A 21,833-nucleotide genomic window follows, 5' to 3' on the forward strand; every position below is an offset into this window, starting at 1 on the left:
AAAGTCGTTATATGAATAATTGTATCAAGCAAAGTGGTGTAGGGTGTTTAATGGTGGGTCACTTTTTTCTGTTTAATTCTTTTATGCCTTAGCAAGAAATATTTATTCTCTTCAAGGCGAACTGGGAATGATGCTGTCGTCGTCACAAATAGTTCAGTTATGCTTAGGGATGAAAAGTAAGATTCGTTAAATGCTTATAAAACGATATCGTACTGACATTGTGGACTGATTCTGTTCTGAGTGTAAACTTTTCTAGATTATACGCAATTTAAGTTTTTCTTTTGAAGAGGTGCAAGCCGATTACTTACGTGAATTCTTAGCAGTTTTTATTAAGTAAAAACAATTTTTTAAATTATTTATAAAAATTTATTTGTGTATAAAATTGTTATTATAATTAAATTATTATTTCATTAAATTCAGTTCTATTCGATTTCTCTACATCGAAAAGAAACGAGCTTTAGCTCAAAGTTTTTATGATTATTAAATGCTGAGGTACGCAGATGTCCGTATGTACAGAAAAAAAAAGAGGAAAGAAATAGGCACCCTTTGATTCCTACCGCCCATTGCATCCTCTTTTCAAAAACTACATATGGGAAATATGGATCATATGGTTGGTTTGAGAGTGTTGGATTTCGAATCAACTTGATCGCGGACGAAGCTCCATCTTCACTGTATACAGATTACTAGGAGGTTATAATTCACATCGCGCTCCCACATGATTACGGCGAGTTGCTTTATAAGCCAATTTTTTCCCTAAAAATCGTCATTTTCACAGACAATTTCGGATTTTTTTTATTCGTTAGTTTCAACATTAATCAGTTTTCGCGAAATTGTTAGAAATCTGATCTAGATTTCCTTCTTAGATTAAACGTCTTGTGCTGACTTCGGTAAGCAGGCAAGTGAACAGATGGACATCGGTCACGAAGTTCTTGCTTTTTCGTTGCATTTCCATATATAGTGAAGGGTGGTTAGAAACACTTTCTTATTTCACATTTAAAATCTTAAAAAAAGGTTATGAACGTAGCTTTCTATAAACCGTACTTTGGGAAGTATGTAAATTCAAAATTTACTAAGAAATTGCTTAAATGTGGACGGTGATGTTTCTATCTGTTATAGCTCGAGTCCGATTTCCTTTTTCGAGAAATATTATGAGATTTTGAAAACTTGAAAGGACAGAAATATCTGATCTTAACAACTTGTACCTCATTTAACAATATGTCATTATTAGATACACTAATGTATGTGCATGTATTTGTTAGTATATTATATAATCTAAATTGATTTATGGTTTTTCATCTAAGAAAAGCTCTGAATATTTTTGATTGATTTTTTTAGTGTTTTGGGCTGTTTGTCGCGACTATAAAATTAAAATAATGCCCCTGTGATAAAACTTGTGGTTTGCTTTCGCTTACAAATGCTTTCTGGTTTAGTTTGCAGAATTTCTCAAGCAAGATAATGTGCGTGGGTATGGGTGTACCATACTGTTGGATATTAATAAATTCGTTGCTCGCTTTTAAGTTTCTAAACAAAAATTCCTTTCTTTGATTCCTAAGCCCCTATGATGCTGGAATTATATAATGTGATCTTTGTTTTTTTTTTTTTTTTTTTTTTATCATGTATGTCGTGTAGGTACATAGCATAATTGAGAGAATCCATGCATTAGACTATGATGGCTGATTAGAATATGTATTTAAGGACTACATTTGCTCTTCTAAAACTTCAAATTTCTTTTCATAGTTTGTATTGTATGTAAATTTTATGTTTTCATATGAAGAAAAGTTGGAGTTTTTTTTTGCTTTTCTTTTCTTTTTCTTTCATAACGCTTAGTTTAAATCAAATTTTTTACACTATGATATTTTTATAGTATGACGGCTTTTTCTGATTCTCTTTAATGACGTAGAACCCCTTGGGCTTGCCATTGCCAGAGAAATATTTATTAAAACTGTTTTTGTTGACTGCATTCGCTGGTGCGTAGTACGTTGGTGATTTACGTTTTAGTGGTTTTTTATAGTTTGTCGTTGCATCATGACCGTAAGATTTCTCAATGGAATCATTCTCCCACGGTTTTGACCATGTTGGTATGTTCTTTATATCAATAAGTTTTTCCGCTTTCTTTGGCGACGTATTCGTTGCCGTTGGGTAACGTTGTTTGTCTTGCAGCATTTTCTTTAAAACTGGCAAATTCCAATGGTAAATACGCCCCGGCCTGCCATTTGAGCTGAATGGAAATGAAACCTTCAAACGTATATAAGTAAAAATACATAAAATTAAATACATTTTTTTGTGTTTTTTTGTTTTTTTTTTTTGTTTTGTTTTTGTTTTTATTATCATGTTTCTTTGTCTTTAGGTTAAATGCTTTTATGTTTATTTTAATGCACACTCTTTCAAAAGTCTCTTAAAAGCGAGCTCTCCTTTCAATTTTTAATATGTTCGAGACAGTAAAAATGCCAATTAGAATTGTTCCACCCCTTTAGCCATAAATGTATGTTTATGCATGTTAATAGGTGTGTGTGTGTGTGTATATATGTGTGTGCATAAAATATATGTTCCTCAATAATAACGATGTCGTGTAACAAATTTTAATTAAAACCATTCATTGATAACAACTTGTGTGTTAATGCACTCAAATCAAGGACAAAGAATCATTTTTCCTTTCTTTCGACTCCTACCGCAGCATACGTATTAAATTTACAAAGTGTTTTTAACCCACTTGCACCGAATACCCTATAAGAAGGATATAAAGGGCAAATATTTTTGATAAATTTTTTATATAACGAAATGGGTTCGCTTGGCTAACCATATTTTCTCCTTCTTTGTTTTTTTCGAGGTGGCGAAGAAAGTCAGTCCCTAGTCTGTGGTCACTTGTTGAAATAAGGATTATGACCTCAAAGAAAATCGATTTCATCGCTCTTAGCGTGTGTGTGTCTTTTACGTGTATCCTTAGTGTGGCCATAATTGGCAAGAATTCAAAAATCATGCTATAAACCTATTCTTAAGTGTTTCATTTGATTTACAACATTATCTTGTTACGTCAATGCTTCTTTCAATGCGAAACCATATCTGAGTGACAGGCACTATGATAAGTTATAAAAATTGCATGATCATCTTCCAATAGGTAACCTAAGCGATTTTTTGAAAAATAATCTGCGATTTCGTAAAGTTTTTCTCCTAAAAATACTGAGAAGGTATAGGTATAAGTAGGGAGTTCAGGCATTGAAGTTTTGGATCTTTAGAAAAAAAGTAAAATTTTCATTAGAAGAAGCGAGAGCGCTTTAAATCTTAAGTTTTATTACGTGCTTTTAGTGAAGGGACTTTTATGTGTCGGGTCTAGTCCAAAGAAGTGCACCAAAGCTTACAAATGCTGGACATATGATACTTACATAATAATGTAAATTATAAAGAATGGAGAAGGATGATACGAATTTCACTTCAGGTGGACGAAATGAAGACTGATTGGTTCATAAAACAGAGGCGACTATTTATACTAAGAATTTTGTGAAAAATTTCTTATGCCATTCATGGCGTTAGTGGCCCAAAGGGGTAAGCAAGGATTAGCTTTCGTTAAAATATTGATATTTAATCCTATGCCTTTCTTAAAGCCTTTAGCTGCATATTTATTTCAAATTAAGGCCAATCCACTATTCGTAGTGTAGAGTTCAGTTGCTTTTATAAGAGACTTTTTAAAGAAAGCTTAATGAAAGTCATTTCAACACCCAAAGCCTATCTAGAATCGAATTAAAATTTCTTTTATCATTTATTCTTCTTATTCTTATTAGCATATAGCTGTGACTAAGTATCTAACTAACCAACAACACTATTCATTTGAACCAAAGACGTATATGATGTCATACCCCTTCGAGCAGCCACGAGATTACTGAGATATTTGTGAACGTCATAATAACTATATGTCTGACTAACTAAGTAGGTACAAGTCGGGTGAAGCAGAGACGCTTATGATTTCCATTTCCCTTGTAGCAGTCACGAGATTAAATTATCTCGACAAATCCTCCTCTGGACGACAACTGAGAATGTAATTTCTTTTATTTTACATTGAGAGACGTACAAGGTGCCTTTGGGATTTTGAATTTTTCAATGGATCGAGAGCCGCATTTGCTACTATTGTCTGCAGTTTAAAGCTATCTATGACCAAATCTTTTACTGAGAAATAATTAGATTTGCTCACAATAGTGTTGTTTGTGTTCTTCGTCTTCATTTACCGTAAGACAACTCTTTTTTACACATTCGCAGTCGCTGCAACCGCAACAGTTCAGAGAGTTGTTTTGATTTTTTTTTCTTTGCAAACTAATGCTGTTATAATTGTGTGTTGCTTAGACGAAGGGTATGCAAAAATTTCTGCCAAGATGAATATTTATTTGCGATGCTTGTTTTATGTTCTTTTCTTTTCTCATAGAAATGTGCGTGTGTTTGCAATTTGCGAAATTTCAAAATTGTATATACGTATTATAAACTGGTTCGTGTTTATCTGCAAAGTTGATGCAAAGGCACTAACACATGCCATCTAACCGACAAATATAGTTTGCTTCGCTACTTATGAGATTTGAGAAGACAATCATTTTTTAGAAGCGTGCATCGTCTTGTGTAACATTGAGCAAAGTATTTATGTCTAAAAATGTACTATTATTGTACTCCTTTTTGTTTCTTTTTTGTTTTTTGTTCTACATGAAGAAATGTGTAATTGAGGTAAAAAGAAAAAAAAAAAAAAAAAAAAAAAAAAAAACAAAAAAAAACTTGTTTACCTTTTTCCCGTTAGCATCTTCAGCATGTTTGAGCGTCTTTGGAGTCAATGAATTTTTGGAGTCTGTTGCTGCAGCATATGCTTTAGGATGGCTATAGTAATGCATATTTGGCGGCAATTTTATGATGAACATGTGTGAATCATCAGGCGAAGCGTGACGGCGTGACTCGATGGCCAAACGTTTCCGGTTATGACTGTTGGGCGCTTTAACTTTAGTGAAACCTAATTTGCTAAAAATGTGATCGAAAAAGAAAACTTAATAAATTGGATTTAGTTAAAGAACACATATATATATATATACGTATATATATATATATATATATATATAGGCATATATATATACATTCGTCTCTAAAATATCCATCTTCTCGTTAGTAGGTCAACAAGAAGATAACTTCTATAAGTGATTCGTTGGCATATTTCAGGTCGGTAATGAAAGCTGGATCTAAATAAAAAGTTTTGGCTTTTTTTTGCGTAACAGATCTCCATCTCTGTCGCTGCAATTAAAGTGATTGAAGCGAACTCTCGTGAACTTTTAGTTTGATCGACAGACTGATATGCATATAAGGGTCAAATTTTAGGTTTTCATATTCACTTTTATGACTTTGGCAAGTTTTTGAATAGAAAGACGAACGGATAGACAAATGGTTTTAAAAAACATGGATTTTTAATGGCGTCTGTTTTACGAGTTTCTACATATCGTAGGCAGGACCGTAATAAAACCTTAACCTCATCCTCTGCTTACGGATGTGGAAATAAGAAAGTTCGGCACTATCCGTGCGGTTATCGTGGGTTCAAATTTCAACTGCCGTGGAGTTTTCATTAAAGCCGATAGCCTCAGATGCTAGTGCTCTAAGACTTTGCTCTTATTTATTTATTCATTGTCTGAATGTTTTGTAAATTTATAAATTTACCGGATAACTTGGACCATATGGTCGCTTGTATTGAACACTACATCGCACTTGAGATTCAGACCCCCAATCATTGAGTTGTTACTCGCGGTCATTTGCCTGTTCGACTACTCATACGGGCTCGTACTCAACTTTAGCCTTAGAATGTATGGCTCTGGCTAAATTAATGACTATAGTAATAATAATACTAAGAACAAAAGAAAGGTTCGGCTTTCCTTATCTATGCTAGGGATTACGTCGCCTATAGCTGCCGCCGCTTACGGACATGGAAATATTGTGACCATTTGTAAGGCTCGACGAAATAAACTTATTTTCAAAGAAGTTGTATTTGGAAAATGGGTACGAAATGGGTGAATATAGGCGCCCTAGATAGACTTAAAATGTTATACAAAACAATCGTACAATCATAGGATTTTCTATATACACTTCTATATACTCTATCTTTTATTTGTTAGTTGTTGGTGCAAAAAAAAAAAATTAATCTTAAGATATGATCGCATTTGTCATCTTAGCTTAGTAATTGGAATTTATTTTTGGCATGCAATTGTAATGAAACGTTAAAGCTATATATTTATCGGTCTTATCGGACTCGTGCTAAACTCATGTATACTTACTTTAACATTTTCTTATTAAGTTTATGCGAACTTTTTGTTAGGTTTTTATACTTTTTTGGATTTATTGATTGTTTAAGAGACGCCGCCGTCGCCGTTACACCCTCGAATAAATGGTCATTAGACTTTAATTCCGTTTGATGCTTTTTTTGTTCCTGCTTATTTTGCGGCCTTTGTTTATTCCTTTCAATTAATGTTTCTTTTGTTACTGCATTCAGTCTTTTAATATTATAAATGTTAGATTGTTTCACAGTAGATTTTGTTTCCTTTTTATTGTCTTGGATGTTTGACTGCGCTCCGGCGATTGCGGAACCGCAGCACATATGATAAAGTAAACTGCAAATATAAAAAAAAAGGTAAGGGTTATAATTATTGTGTACACAATGAAAACATACGTACATCGGAATCCTTATTTACAATGATAGAATTAAAAAAAAAAAAAGACTTTGTTGCTATATATATATATATATATATATATATGTATATATGATATTCTTGTAATTTTATACCTGTTTGCTTCATTGTGGATTTCAAAAGAAGAAAAAAAACCTTTTTCCCCTTTGCACATCTACCCACTACGTAGAGAACTTACGACGAGAGATATTTTTTTTTTTTTTTACTTTTGGGGTACATTTGAAAATGATTGCTTTAATAATTTAATGAATGAGCATTTGTACGATGGAAAGATTCGATATATTTCGAAAAAATCGAGTGTTGAGCTTTGATTTGCAATTATTTGAATCGTTTGATTTAAGAGGAAATTATTTACGTAAAAGGCATCCAAGTTTATCTATATTTATCTGATTCAAAATATGTTATTTTTCTATTAATGAATCATCAAAGGTCTAAGAACTAGATGCAAAGACTAGGTGCAAGAAGTAGATGCAAAGCTTGGATGTAATATCCATTTGCTATTTCAGATACATAGTTTCAACTATTTGTCACATCATATGGCAAAGTAATTCACCCTTTCGACTTCACTTATAAAGATATGCTCGCTTAAGTTGTTTCTTTGGTTCTCTCTCAATAAGTCAAAGAAATGAAAGTCTACTTATCAATGGGAACGGACAGAATCTGTATAGAGTTATTTTTTATTTCTATGAATTACATCACTTGCGAAACACGAGTATATTAAGGTTGTGTGGATGCGGTACTCAGAAGGACAGGAGATAGACTTAGCTTTCATTGTACCTGTTTAGGCATGTCTGTCCTTCTGTCTGGACAGCTTTCTTTTGTTCAATCTGACATTTGCAGCGACATTTTCGCATGCCCTACCTTTTGATGAAATTTAATGCACTCACGGGAAGTGCTGTAGGGTGAAGAGTAGGACCGTGGACAGGTACAGGGCGTTGACTTGCTTTTGATATAAACGTTTTAGGGTTAGTGTTCTAGCCTCAGCTTGTCCTATATTTTATAATCTTTATGCGTTCTTTTCGTTTACACGCTTAACCCTATCATTTTAGGATTATATCGTAATATATTTTCGACGTCGTTTCTCATTTTCTCAAAAAGTAACAATTATTCACGCTTGTTTTTTTTTTTTCTTAAAAAACTCATTACCATAAGTTTTACGTTCCCTAAGACCTATGGTCGGTATGGAACTCGCCTGGGAATATAACAGAGAAAAGTGAAAAGAATGTTACGATTACGCAGGAGAGTGTGCGTTGATGAAAGCATCCTCTGCAAATAGGGAGAGGAAGAGGAGATGGTGGTCGTATATTTTTGGCAAAAATTAAAAAAAAAATGCTTGCGCTTAGCGGATGCCCCGTAATTGCGTCATACGGTGATGGTCGGACAGAAGCGAGGTGAGATAAAAGGAGAAGCGAGGAAGAGAAAAAGGAAGGAGATGGTGGAAGCGGTCTGGTGGACTTGTGCAATGACTTATCAACAAGTAGCCTACAGTACACCTACGTAATTAATTAACCAAGTAATAATAACTTGATATTTAATTTCAAGCATTTTTTAATGTTAACGAATGACTGAATCACCTTTCGCTAGATATCAATAAATAAGCATTTAAATGGAACATTTCAAGTGACGATTACATTAGAAGATTTATCTCAAAGTGGATATTTTTTAATTTCCATATACAAAACTCATAACAAAATAATCTCTTACACATGTGCGTACATTTGTGGCTTTCATTTGCACTATTAATCAATATTTTATGGTCTCAGCTGTTGTTTATGCTGCTGATACAGACACCATAAATAATTCATCTGCTAATTACGCACGTGTATATATTCGCATACTCACACACACACGGGGATTGTTTCTCATCAGCATTACGTTGAAATGGGCGATTGCGTGCAATTTGTTATAATTCACAGCAGAAAAGTAGTAAAGAAAATTGTTATGTAATGCAAAGAAAGAAGAAAATTAGGTGAAGTTAAATTTAATTTTCGCCAGCACACATACAATGCATGTGTACAATGTATAAAGAATGTATAGTGAATAAGTGCATCCATCTACGTGTTGCTTAAGATTTTCTTAACAGCGCAAAAAATCTTAAGCTAATTGCCAGCAGTGGCATTTATATATCTATTAGTCTCATGCTTTGCACGACAAAGTCATAAAATCGCGTGTAAGTTCGCAATAATTTATGTATGTAATACTTGTAAATCGGATATGCGGTATGCAACCATGCACAGGATATATGAACAGATATAAAGTATATGATGCCGTATTTCATCATCTTGTCATTATTTCAGATTTGTTTTGTATCTTTATCGATTCAGGTAAGACGGCTTGTTAACAAGTCGAAAAGCTACGTTTATCTTTTAACGCATGCTTGCTAACCATCAATTACGAGAAAGACCTGAAATTTGTCCGCATTTTTATTAATCGTAGGCGCGCCAATGGGCGTTTTTAAAGAAAATATTTTCTTCTCCTTCAATGTTGTGACAAAAGCTTTTTACTATATATATGAGGTGTTTGCATGTATTTTGATCATTTTTTCACTTGAAAAAGGCATTTATTGAGAAAACCTGACACAATATACATTAATCAAAATATTTTCCGTCATTTTCGACAACTTTTCCTCATCCTTCGGGCAACAGGCCGATAACACGTCGAAAGCACAATATTGGCTTGGGAGCGATGCATTTCGGAACCGCGTGTCAACTAAGTCATGCTATATCGATCTGAACAAGGATTAATCCGACGGCACTATGTCAGCTGAGTACAATGGACGCGCCAGAACTTGCCACTCAAGTTTCAACAATGTATTCTTCACAGCTCCTGCGATGTATGGCCGAGCGCGGCCACGCAAAAAAATGACTTCACGTCTGTTAAAAGCTATTGCAGGCCTTTTTTGCAACCACACATCGTTCAATTTGTTCAGCTGACGTCGTTAGACATCTGCAACAAGAGTTTGATTTGGTTTGGTGGCTCGTAATGCGCTATACTTTGCTGATGCGACCAAATGCACAGCAAAACTTTAGGGCCATAAATATTCCGTTTCGATGCCAATGCGGATGACTCTCCTGGAATAAGCCATGACTTTTTACTTTTAGGATTGTCGTAGCACATCCAATTTTCATCGGCAATCGCAATAGAACACAACATCAGCATAAGCTTCTAAAAATTTTTCATGGCCTTCGGCAACACATTCCTTCAAATCAATCAATAAAAGCAATGACTGTCGAAAATGCAATTCTGAGGGTGCCATGATCAGCGTCTGTATACACTGAATAGCTCAATAATACCGAATGGAAAACTGTTATTTTATGTAGAGAAAGGTTAAAATCATCATATCTAACCACTATGTGCATTGACGCTTCGTATCAAAATACGTGGCAATACCTATTGTATAGTTCGAAAAAGCTATACCTCATCTTCGAGTTTTCAGTTTTTTTCTTGTGGATTTTTTATGGAAAAGGTAAGCAAAATTTCACTTTTTAGACAAATTCAGACAATGCAAAATGGACCACACACATATATATATATATGTATATATATAAGTTATATACATATATGCCCGTAAATAATGTGTGAATTTCATAAAAAAGAAATCAATTATATATTAAATCGAATTTCAAATAGTAAGAAGGGAAGTTGTGGTTTGTCCTAAACCAAGCACATTCGGTTCTCTTTCTCTCTCTATTTGTCCCTTCTTTTTTTTTTCGGGAGCTAGTGGCAGCATATGGATATCTAGTGGACCTATGATATTCGGGTGAAATTTCACATTACCTCGATGTGAACTCTTACAGATCGTTACCCTTCATTCTATCACCCTACATCCCCTGTGCTAGTGTGAGATTAGGTGTTTGGATTTTGCCTTCGTGTGGCTTTATTCCAGAATATGTCGTGCAAAAAATTGACGCAAAAAATTTTCCATCTTTTTATCTACTTTTCTATTCATCTATCTGTCTATCTATCTTTCTCTGATCCATTTTCTCTTGATCAATTATAATTGCATATGTTCGGTAAATTGCTTTCTTTGGATAAAATGTGATGAAAAGCGATCTGAATACGTAGGACTAGAGAGGATGCATTCTTTTCGTAGGAGACTTATTTTGCTTTAAAGACGAATGAGGACAAATTTCTGGTTGTCAAGTTAGATGAGAGAATATATCAATAGATGCTGAAGATCAATAATGTATGAGAGGCTACGACGAAAACTGTTTTCACCACAGATCGCACGATCATAAGTTCATCGTAAGTTCATAGAAATGTTAGAAAAGAAATCGCACGCACCTATATTTACGTATGTGTGTGTGTTTTCATTGTTATTCTAAGACTGGTGTCATTAACTTCTTCTTTTTCATTCTTTTACTGCATTCGAATTTTCTTCGTACAAATATTTCAAATTTAAGTAATGAACGTGTATGTGTACGTGTATGTGTTTAGTTTTTAATAAGTTTATTTTCTCCAATTCATTTTTATAAATAGATGCGATTGCTTTAAGCAGAATACATCGTTTCTGTTGAAAGCAATTCAATAAAGGCTATTACTAATACTATTACTGCTACTACTACTACTACTACTACTACTGCTATTGCTTTGCTTGTTATCTAAAACTCAAGTCGCATTGCTGGTAGGCATATACACATATACGTAAGCACTTGTATCGAGTTGGGATAGCAAGAGAAACGTACACAAACACTTCCTTATACCATTTATAGATTGACACAATTTTTAGAAAATTGTCTAATGCACTTAAATGAATAATGAAGAAAATCCACAATTTGCAAAGAATTCTTAAGAAAAATATCTTAGCCGTTTAAGTAATACTCACCTTACAATAATGAATTTTATTAAAAGCATTTTGTGCAAATTCACAGTACAACTGTAACTTGAATTTTAACGATACAAACGTACACGCTTACACACACACACACAATTACAAGTAACAATACAAGTAAAGAAGCAACGCGGAGGGGGTGGGGGGTAGGGGGGCATACACGCATGCACCCAAACGCACAATTTAGTTTAGATCAATTTGCCGAGTTGACGTTTATGTGTTTCGCGTTAACAATTTCAGTTAATTCAAGTAACTAACCACTACAACCACAACGACAAAAGCCACACTACAATTGCATTGTTTTGTTATTCACGTACAAGAAAGAACTATGAATGAATAAACAATGTTCAATTCACTCACTCACTCACTCACTGACAATATATGGCATGTACGCACACACACATATACATTACATACATCAAGATAGATTCACAGTCAACTAAATACACTGCCTGGCAAAGAAGCCGCTATATAACGTTCTTATATGGCTTTTAAAGGAATATTATCTTAAGCAATGTTCAGCTGAGCATAAGACATGCACGATGGCAATGGAGGCAATGGAGGCAGTAGGAGTCGTATTAGTTAGTATCTCGCTGTTGTTTGCATAGATAGAGTAAAACAATTTGTAATTTTTTTTACATAAAAGGAATACTAAGTATAACATAAGATTGAACACTGACGATTGACTGGTGGGTTGGGCGTAATAAATTTCACATTGAATATATATGACGAAAATGCAGACGTCCAATATTTCCACGCAAAGTTCGTCGAAGGAAAAAAACCCAAAAACAAAAAAAAAATAAATAAAAATAAATCGCAAAATTTGAATTATTTAAGTTTACGCGACTATCGTCTTCAAAATAATAATGTTGCGTATAATTTATTAGATGTTTTTTCCAATTTTTTTTTTGCTCTCACAACTTAGTTCATTTAACGGTCACTTTTATTAAGTAATAATTTAAACCGCTTGACATATCACCGCTTTATTTCGCTTTAGTGCATGAGAAGATTTTTCGTTTTCGTTCTTTTCGTTTTTTTCTTTATTTATTTATTTATTTGCTATTTTTTTTTTTTTTGATATAAATAAAAAGATAAATATGCAGGACGCGTTAGTAACAAATAGAGTAAAACTGTGACTAACGCGTTGCAATGCTAACGCTTAACTGATATGATATGAGCTGCAAACTGCACTGGAATCAAATAAGAACTTTGCTATAACTCATACATTACACTCTGCGCAGTCGCAATTAAATTTTGTTGTGTTGTATGCTTACGATAAAATCTCGGCAAAGACTGAACTTTGTTCATAAACTGTTTAGGCTTTTTACTACTACTACCACTACTACTACTACTACTACTACTACTACTACTACTTTGTCTTCTGCCGTATCATTCTGACATTGGTTCGTTGGCTGTCTAACTGACTGACTAACTGACTAACTGACTGACTGAATGACTGAAAGACATAAAGTCAATCTGCCTACTATGGCAGGCTCCATAATACGTAGATTTACAATGTACGATGAAGAGAAGACAAAACGAAAACTGCAACCGTCAGTGAAGGTACACCGTAAGAAAATTATTGTACATTAAAAAAACATTTGTAATATCAATGAATATTCGATAGGTTTTAAAAGACTCTTCGTTATGCATGACTTTTTTTTAACTTTTAATTTTCATTTACTTTAAATGCAACAAGAATGCTTATGGTGGCCACTTATTCAAATAAAATTTCCTTCAATCGTTTACTCAATGTATAAAATAGAAGCACACAACAAGTAGATCAGTCTCGTTTCAAGCCTCATTTTTCAAATTCAATTCATTCGTCTTGATTAAGCTTCTATTCGCTTATTTGCATGTTCCTACCTTGTTGGCGCTTTCACGTTTACAAAAACTAGTCCACATAACTGAGATTTAATATTGATTTTCTTAGCAACAACAACAACTTGTTTCATTTGTCAATTGCTGGTGAAGATCACCTCTGCGATACTACAATTTAAAAAGTCTTAATAATCATAATAGATGTAAGAAATAAGTTTTCAAAGATTCAAATCCGCTCAGTTCGGCTTTTCTAACGAATTCTAGTCCAAGCTTTACTTTGTACGTTAAAGGCGGTTACTATAGGGCGATCGAATAAATTTTTGCAATCTAAAGTCTTGATAATTATAATAATTACTTACAATGGTAATAATAAAAACTTTTTTCGGAATTTATTTCAAGATTTTATTATGGTTATGAGCGGATTATTCTTATTTTCAACTCAGTTTCAACAATTAACTTTTAAGAGATATATGTATATATATATGTAGATATATAATGCTGCGATTAAAAGGAAAGACCAACATTCAAGTTAAATTGCCCGGGTATACCGAATATCAGAAATATTTTTCTTTCTAACCTGGACATATCCATATGCCTCACTCGCAGTGTTTCAGCTGCGCGACATAAAAAGCATTTTGTTCGATTTCTACAATGTGTATGTGAGAATGTGTGTGTGTATGTGAGAAAATGCGTGCGTACGTGTGACTATCATGATTAGAGTTGGAAGGAGCTATGGACACGACCCAGAAGAAAACCACCAATCAAGCGAATATTTTGCAAAAGGTAAACCAAAAGCGAAAAAACATTGCCAAAATCGTTTGATTCCATTATCATGGTGCTGTGCAGTATGAATTTCCTCCGCGGGGCCATACCATTAACAAGGAAGAATTTGAAGGGTAAATAAACTTAAAGAGGAAAAAATTAATTGGTGTTCCTTGTTGATCGCAGTACCAGAACAATCCACTCAGGGACTATCCTCTACACGTGTAACACGGTAGGGCTAAAGAGAGAGAGAGAGCGATATGGAGTCACAACGTGGGCATATGGGAACGAGTGATGCTTTATGCCTTTAACGACCGAGCACTCAATATAGCTACGATCAAACATCAATCCAAGTTAAAGTATGATCCCCCGACTATGCCGACTTGATAGTTGCGCGTCCTAGCTATTTGGCTATGCGGTAGCGCCTGTGTTTACAGTATTATTTTCCTTTTTGGTGTGAGGAATGAATTGCCGAGTTTGTAGGTTCAGTTTCCGATTTCCAAGTCTCGATTGAAAATCCACCTATTTGTTCAGTTCCTTAATTCGTGTTCCCAAACGTTACAAATCGAATGAAAAATTGTATAATTTTTTAAGTAATTAATTAATTACTTAAATTTTTCTGCAAATTCTGCTAGACTATGATTTACTATTAAGCGAAGATTTGCATGTGTGCAAAGAAAAGCATGTTTGCTTTGCACTGAATAAATTCTATAAAACTTTTCAATATATCGAGATGCTAATCTAAATCGAAACAGACCCACTTTCAAGTTGTTTAGAAAAAGAAAAAAACATCGAGTTTCACAATATCCCTTAACAAGGGAGAAAAGGGAGAGATGAGTGTTTTGCTTCTTTTTTTTGGAGTGTCGTCATCATAACTCGAAGTTCACCTGTAAGAAATGTAAGAGACATAAAGCACGCCATCGTTTTCTTTTCTTTGTTGTCCTTAATGTTTTCTTTTTACATTTTATTTTGGCTTGGTTTGTGGTGTTCGCTCTGAAAAAAAAAAAAATAAAAAATAAAAAATAAAAAAAAAAAAAACGTAAACCTAACGTTCGACGGCAGTGACTCAATGTGAAGAACAGCACCAATAACTGCAACAGGGCAAGCAACAAAAGTCATGCATGGCCGCAGAATAACAAATAACAACAAATAACCTAACAGTCAACAATGGGTGGTAGTTGTATTGATACCCGTTCAAGATGTTAGGGCATCCCAGTTTTATTTTAGGGTTTCATTTTTTCCCTTTTTTTCGCTTTTTTTTCTGTTTTTATTTATTTATTTATTTATTTTATTTTTATTAACAACCACGATGATGCATGTCTTTCACAAACGTTTTATTTCTTTCTTCTATTTTTTTTTTTTTTTGTGGCTTTGGCCAAGACTTGAAAGAAAAACAAACAAGTGAAAAACATGTACTCGTCTTAAGATGAATTTTGAATACCCAACACAACTCAATAATTTCTAATCAATAAATGCCTTACGGGTCATTTTCATTTTTTGAATTCCTAGGCGGTTTTTTTTTATGATTTATGCAATAATTTTCCAAAGATTTTTAAAAAATTGTTATCATTATTAATTTTCTTTACCCGCTGTTGTGTGAGCAAGTATAATAACGGTACGGTCATCCTAGTCGCTTTCAAACTTAAATTATGAATTAATAAAAAAAAAAAAAATAAAGAAGAAAAATATGCAAAAAAGTAATTGTCTATATCAATAACCAGTAAGCGGACGGATAGACAAATAGAAAGAACGTTTTAACGTACATTTGCGAAAGTTACAAGCGAAATGACAATAGTGTTTGCTTACACGCTTTGATGGTAGATCTTAAAATAGCAAAAAATAAAGGAAAACAATGAACAGCTCTTTAAACAACTTCAATATGACCACATAAGTAGAATACAAAATAAGAGAGAATAGGCTTTATATTCAGTTAGAGTCGACTAGCGCTGACCGCACTTTGTTACCCTAATAGCCAGGCCATAGTGAAATATAACGGAAATGAAGGGAATACGCAAACATTTGAGGTCTAATTTTTTAGTGGTGTCTGGACCCGAGATCAAATATTTGCCATATTGCTTACTAGCTTCTTGGCGGCTTATATGCTTATGTTCTTAAAGGCTTTTCTAACGCTGAGGGCTCGCTGTCGTTTAACATATAAAAAAAATCGTCCGTTTTGAGAATCGATTGATTTGCGAACCACCACTATCGGTAATATATAGCAAAAGAGGAGAAACGAGAAACCCGCAAAAGTTCCCTCGAAGTTCCTGTAAGTTTTAGTTGTTACTACTGTGTCCAAAAAGTAAGACCAATTTCATTTTTTCTTCTCTAAATCTATTCATTATTCTAAATCGATTTCATCGCCTTCAAAGTAATCCGTAAACATCTGAGACGAATGTCTGTCGCAGTGCAAGCAATTTAGAGAAAAATATTTCTAGTATCCGTTATATCCGCGCAATTGAACTGGAATTTTGGTCTTACTTTTTGATCACAGGGTGAAATTAGTCAGAGCTCCAAGCGATTCAAGCATACGAACATATTTTGTTTTAGAAGGGTGTAAAGTAAAGCAAAAGCTTAAAAATAAAATTTTTGCGAAAAATCGTCTCAAACTTGAGAACTACCGTCTACCACATCTAGTAAACGGCGCACAAAGAGATGATTAACCATGAAAACCATAAATTCAATCTTAAGTTGAAATAACTTATGTACGGCATTGTGTATGTATGTATGTATATGAGAACACAACCAGAAAAACAAAAAAATAAAATACCCAAACGAAAATCTTTTTGGTTTTATTTGTGTGTGATTTTTGCAAAGAAGTAATTTTTAACCGTTTACGAATTAAGACTACGTCTGCACATATTACTGTAAGAGAATTTTTTTTTTTTTTGCCCTCCCGGCATAACACTAACGCACGTGTATTCATCTGCCTGTAATTTTCATTGACTTTATTGCAGTAAAAAGAAAATCGTACATTTTCTCTATGAACCGTTTATTCCAGATGTATTTCTTCAAAGATTATCGTTTTTACGAGAGTGTCATAGCTACTCTTACTTGTTACTCTGTAAACAATATTTTTAGTAAATTTTAAAACGAAAAGTCTAAGAATTCGTTCGTTCGTTCGCTTTTTAGGGCTTTTTATAGCCTTTTTTTTTTGATTATCATTCAATCCAGGGACCACAACTTCAATAGAGGAATGTAGTTAAACGAAACGGCAGACGTGGCACCTTGAGTTTGCAGCTGATCAAGAATATACTTCTTTGGCTCCTTAATGAAGATATCATTAAGAGCTTAGTACGAAAGCCTGGAGGTTTTCACCCTTGAACACTACATATCTATATATAACTAATGGGAACTGAAAGCACTTAAGTCGCGTGGGCAAGAATCGCGGGCTCACTTCTAAATGTGGTAGAGTTTATGTTTGTCGTAGTTATAGGGAGGGCTCAGTTGGTAAAGGCATAACACTTACCGAGTGAGCACACAACCACTATCCTGCAGCCGCTTCCCTACTTCTTTCTCTAACTTCACTTCTTTCCGACCGTCACTGTATTACATGAATAGTGAGAAGTGTGTGAGTAATTGGTCGTATAATTATATATTAGGTCAAGTGTGTTAAGATTAAGTGTTCTACAGAGATGAAAAAGATTTGTTCACCAATTACGTCTTCTAAAGGGACTAAGCGGCTTTCTCAGAGTTCCCATCCACTTGTCCTGGATGCCGCATGCGGTGCTCATAGGTCAATCCTTAACTGCACATCCCGCCTTCGGCCCCAACCAGCGGTGGCCTTCCCCACACTAGTACTCCCTTTTTTCCCAGCTCTCTATTTATAACCTTTCCTGATTTCCAGCGTGTCAGCACCAATGGGCAAATTCTCTGGATAGCTGGTCATATTAAAAAAGAGAAGAAAAAAAAGATTTTGGATTTGTCTCAAGAAGACGTTTTTGATGCACTTTTCGAGTAAGTGACCGAAGTTAAGTTCCAAAAGTTTGTTCCTGATGAAATCATCTGTCGGTAGATATTTTTTAAGAGCTGCCCCATTGTCTCTAAACTTTCTGTCGTTATCTGAATCTGTTTCTCTGGAAGGCCGATTATTATTTAAATATTTTATTCAGCTCAAGCGTTATTTTCATTATTGTTGTTGTTTGGTTTAACTGTCTTGCAAAACAATTGTTTATCGCATTTATTGTATAGTAAATTATTTACCGGAATGTTCTTTTCAGTAATAAATTACTGCCAAACGCGTAAATAAAAATTAACTATAAACAGTCACTAGCAGAAGTTGACCAAAAGTAAGTTTTGCGCACAACTTTTTTTTATTGAAAGTTTGGCTAATGTTTCGCTTAAATTTACTGCTTGATAGCATAAACAGTATATTTTAGTTAACAAAGTTTATGCTTGTATGCTTGTTTACTTATTTATAAAATTTTTATACGCACTAACGGCAAGTAGATATATATATATATATATGTGTGTATTTTCTTCTTCCGGACGAGACACTTAAGTGATAGTTGGATAATAATAAAAAAAAATATATATCAAGGAAAATCGAATCATTTTTAGCTTAGGAAAGGAGAAGCGGGCTATCTAAATAGTTAGTTTTTAATGATGTTAGATATAATTGAAATAAATTTGAACTCTTTGCATATCTTCGAGTAACCCAAACCGGATGGACGAGAATGAAATTTTAATTTGCTCTCATTATCAGAGCTTTCTGCGATTAAAGCCGAGGAGGAAGTAGCGAATAAATAATTTTCTTAAAATTTATCTCGTGCCAAATGACTTTTCCGATGTCCTCCTCGAAGTGCGAAGATATGGTGTAAGCGAGATATAGTGTTCCCTGTTCAGGTTCTTAATTCCTTTAACAGCATAAATGTAGTTTTATGAGGCAAATTTGTTAAGCTGTTTTCCAAATTACAGTTAGTCAGGCACTCATTGTCATTTAAGCCTCGAAATTTGTATGAATGTCATCGTCACTGAATTAAAGTTCAGTTATTTTTGTGTGCGTCTAACTGTAAAGGTATCTATCTCATAATGCAAAAGCTATAACACCTTCCAATGCCCATATAGATATTTACATCGAACAATATTAACGCTGCATTTATAGTCGATTATATTGCGTTTTATATTTGCATGTTGGCATCAAAGCAACAATGCACAAAAACATTGCGAGTATTTACATTCAGCTATTCTGTTGTTGTTGTTATTTTTGTTATTGTTATGGTCGTTGGAAATAAAATCCATTTACCGTTCAGAAAAAAGCATAGGCAAACATTTGCACACACACACTAGCTTATAAGCATATGTATGTATGGAATCGTTAGAACGTAACGAGTAAATCTACTCTACACCATGCGACAATTAAGTTATTAAAGGTTCAGGTACATCTAAAATAAGAGACATTGATCAAAATTGAAATATATTTGAATAGAAAAATGCCGGGAAATGAGAAGAATGTATGTATTTGGTTGATCCACTTCAAAGTTTATATATGCTTTTCTCCACTGAAAGGCAAGGTCGGCAGTTAAATGCATTAGAGACCTTTAGGAAAGTTCTATAACATCCCCATATGTGTGTGCTTGTTTCGAAATTTATATATATTGCATTTACTTATTTTACGACTAACTAACGCTGCTCCCATTATATATATGCCTAAAGATTAAAATATTATTTGGCTCGCTTTCAAGCAAGCCATAGCACTATCATTATCAACAAGTAACCAACCACTTAATATTAACAGCCTGGACGCATGTATATGTGTATGCAAACCATTCTAAGGTAATGGCTAGTTTGGCCATTAAAAAGAAAAAAAAAACAAAGACAATAACGTCACCAACGTTATTAATGTAAACAAACCATCTTTCAATGACCGGTTAAATAATTCTTGAGAAATTGGGTTCTTGTACAAATATGAACGGACGTCATTTGTGACAAAAATTGATGATACTCTATGTAACTCAACACTCATACGTGTGTGCATATGCCTACATATACCGGTATATATATATATATATGCATGCCTGTGAAAGCGCACACGTAATAACAACAACAATAAATTTTAAGTTTTTAACTAAAGGCGTCTCTCATATGTCTGTTATGCTGTGACTAAAGTTGGATGCCCATCATTATTATTATCGTATAACGTTTACTTTTTGTTTTCTCTTAACGGATAAGATTTTTCTTTTCTTTTTTCTTTTTTTTATTTTTGCCGATTTTGCTATACACTGTTTTTCTTTACTTTTCTGGTTTTTAAATCCACTCCGCCATCCGTACGCAGCTAACAAGATGTAACAAATTTGTGATTGCATTTGCAACATATCCCAATCCAACTGCTAATAAGAATCGAAATTTGTTAAACACATGTTTGGATCAAGTGCGAGAGCTATGATATGCATTTCAAATACATTTAAATGTACGTCGGTCGTATTACATCTGGTGTAGATATCAAAAAAAATATATATAATTTTTCTTCTAGAACAATAATGGAGGGTAACAAAGGATTCGTCTTTAACTGAAAATACACTTTTGGTCAGTTTTTTCTATCACTTTGGTTAGTTGGATAAACTATGTTTTGCCATATGTGTATGCAAATAAATCAAATAATGACTGTAACCCTAAGGCTTAAATGAAACTGCATCCAAGACAAAAAGTAAAATATTATATGAAGAAGATGAGCGTAAAATTTCATTAGTGGTTTTATCGCAATGGCTGAGAAGCGCGAGTAATTTTGGACTTTAAGTAAATAAATTTGCTTGCCTTGCTTTAATTAACTTCTTTGATCATTTCCGCAAGGATTAATTTACATCTATGCGAAAGGACTTTCCTCTTCTCCATAAGTCCATGTTTGAAGAAGTTACGTCATTTCTTATAACATATTTTACATTCGGAAATTTGGATATTAATTCTTATTCTTATTGATCGCACTACGTTCAAAAAATGGATGGAATATATTTCTGCTCTAACAAATCCTCTGACTCATGCCATGTTTATAAAACGAGGCGCCAGAAATACAGAAATGACATAAATGAAAACGAAACTTCAAAGAGGAAATGGAGGAAAATGGATGGCAAAAGTGTACGTGAAGGATAGGATAGGAAGACGGCAGTCGGACAAGGATAGTTTAGTAGCCATGACTATATGATTACAGTGTGTGAGTAAGAGATTCGCCGCAATTCGATAACGAAAGCTGAGTACGCAATGTTCATCTCGACTAAAGATTAGTTTAAAAAAACACAAGACAAGTTAATGTTTCTATAGCAACGAAGGAAAACAAAGCAATAATATTGTCAATCATTACAAAAAACAAAGCATTAATTACTCAGACAATATATAGATTTTAGACTGTTTTATCATCTACATAAAGGACCGACCGAGATAGCTACGTTTAAATTGACCTTAGGGAAACCTGTGAAAATAATTTAAATTTCATTGCAAGACCAAGATTTCCCCACAACCATCAAAAGTGATTGCGTTCACATGATTTCTGCACTTGTCAATGCGTTTGCATTCTAATGTTGTCGTTTCGATAAGAAAATAATAATGAGTTTCAAGTCACACGTATATAAAAGTTGCATGTTTACGATAATTAAGAGAAAAAATATTACAAGAGTTAAGACAGACAAATAGAGACAAACAGAATTATTCAACAATGGTTTTTTCAATATACTTACATAAACATATGTATACATACATACATACATACATACATATACAAATATAGAAGCAAGTGCATT

General features: G+C 33.8%; 1 protein-coding gene across 1 annotated transcript; it reads right to left on the reverse strand.

Moving 5' to 3' along the window:
* Window positions 1-1,801: 1,801 nt before the first annotated feature.
* Window positions 1,802-12,579, reverse strand: LOC119638785. Its single transcript, XM_038035793.1, has 4 exons — window positions 11,518-12,579; window positions 6,282-6,614; window positions 4,758-4,986; window positions 1,802-2,235 (listed from the first exon to the last, which is right to left on the reverse strand). The coding sequence occupies exons 1-4, from the start codon at window positions 11,544-11,546 to the stop codon at window positions 1,843-1,845; spliced, it is 984 nt and encodes a 327-aa protein (XP_037891721.1). The 5' UTR covers window positions 11,547-12,579; the 3' UTR covers window positions 1,802-1,842.
* Window positions 12,580-21,833: the final 9,254 nt, after the last annotated feature.

The sequence above is a fragment of the Glossina fuscipes genome, unplaced genomic scaffold, assembly GCF_014805625.2.
Source record: "Glossina fuscipes isolate IAEA_lab_2018 unplaced genomic scaffold, Yale_Gfus_2 109, whole genome shotgun sequence".
NCBI lineage: Eukaryota > Metazoa > Arthropoda > Insecta > Diptera > Glossinidae > Glossina > Glossina fuscipes.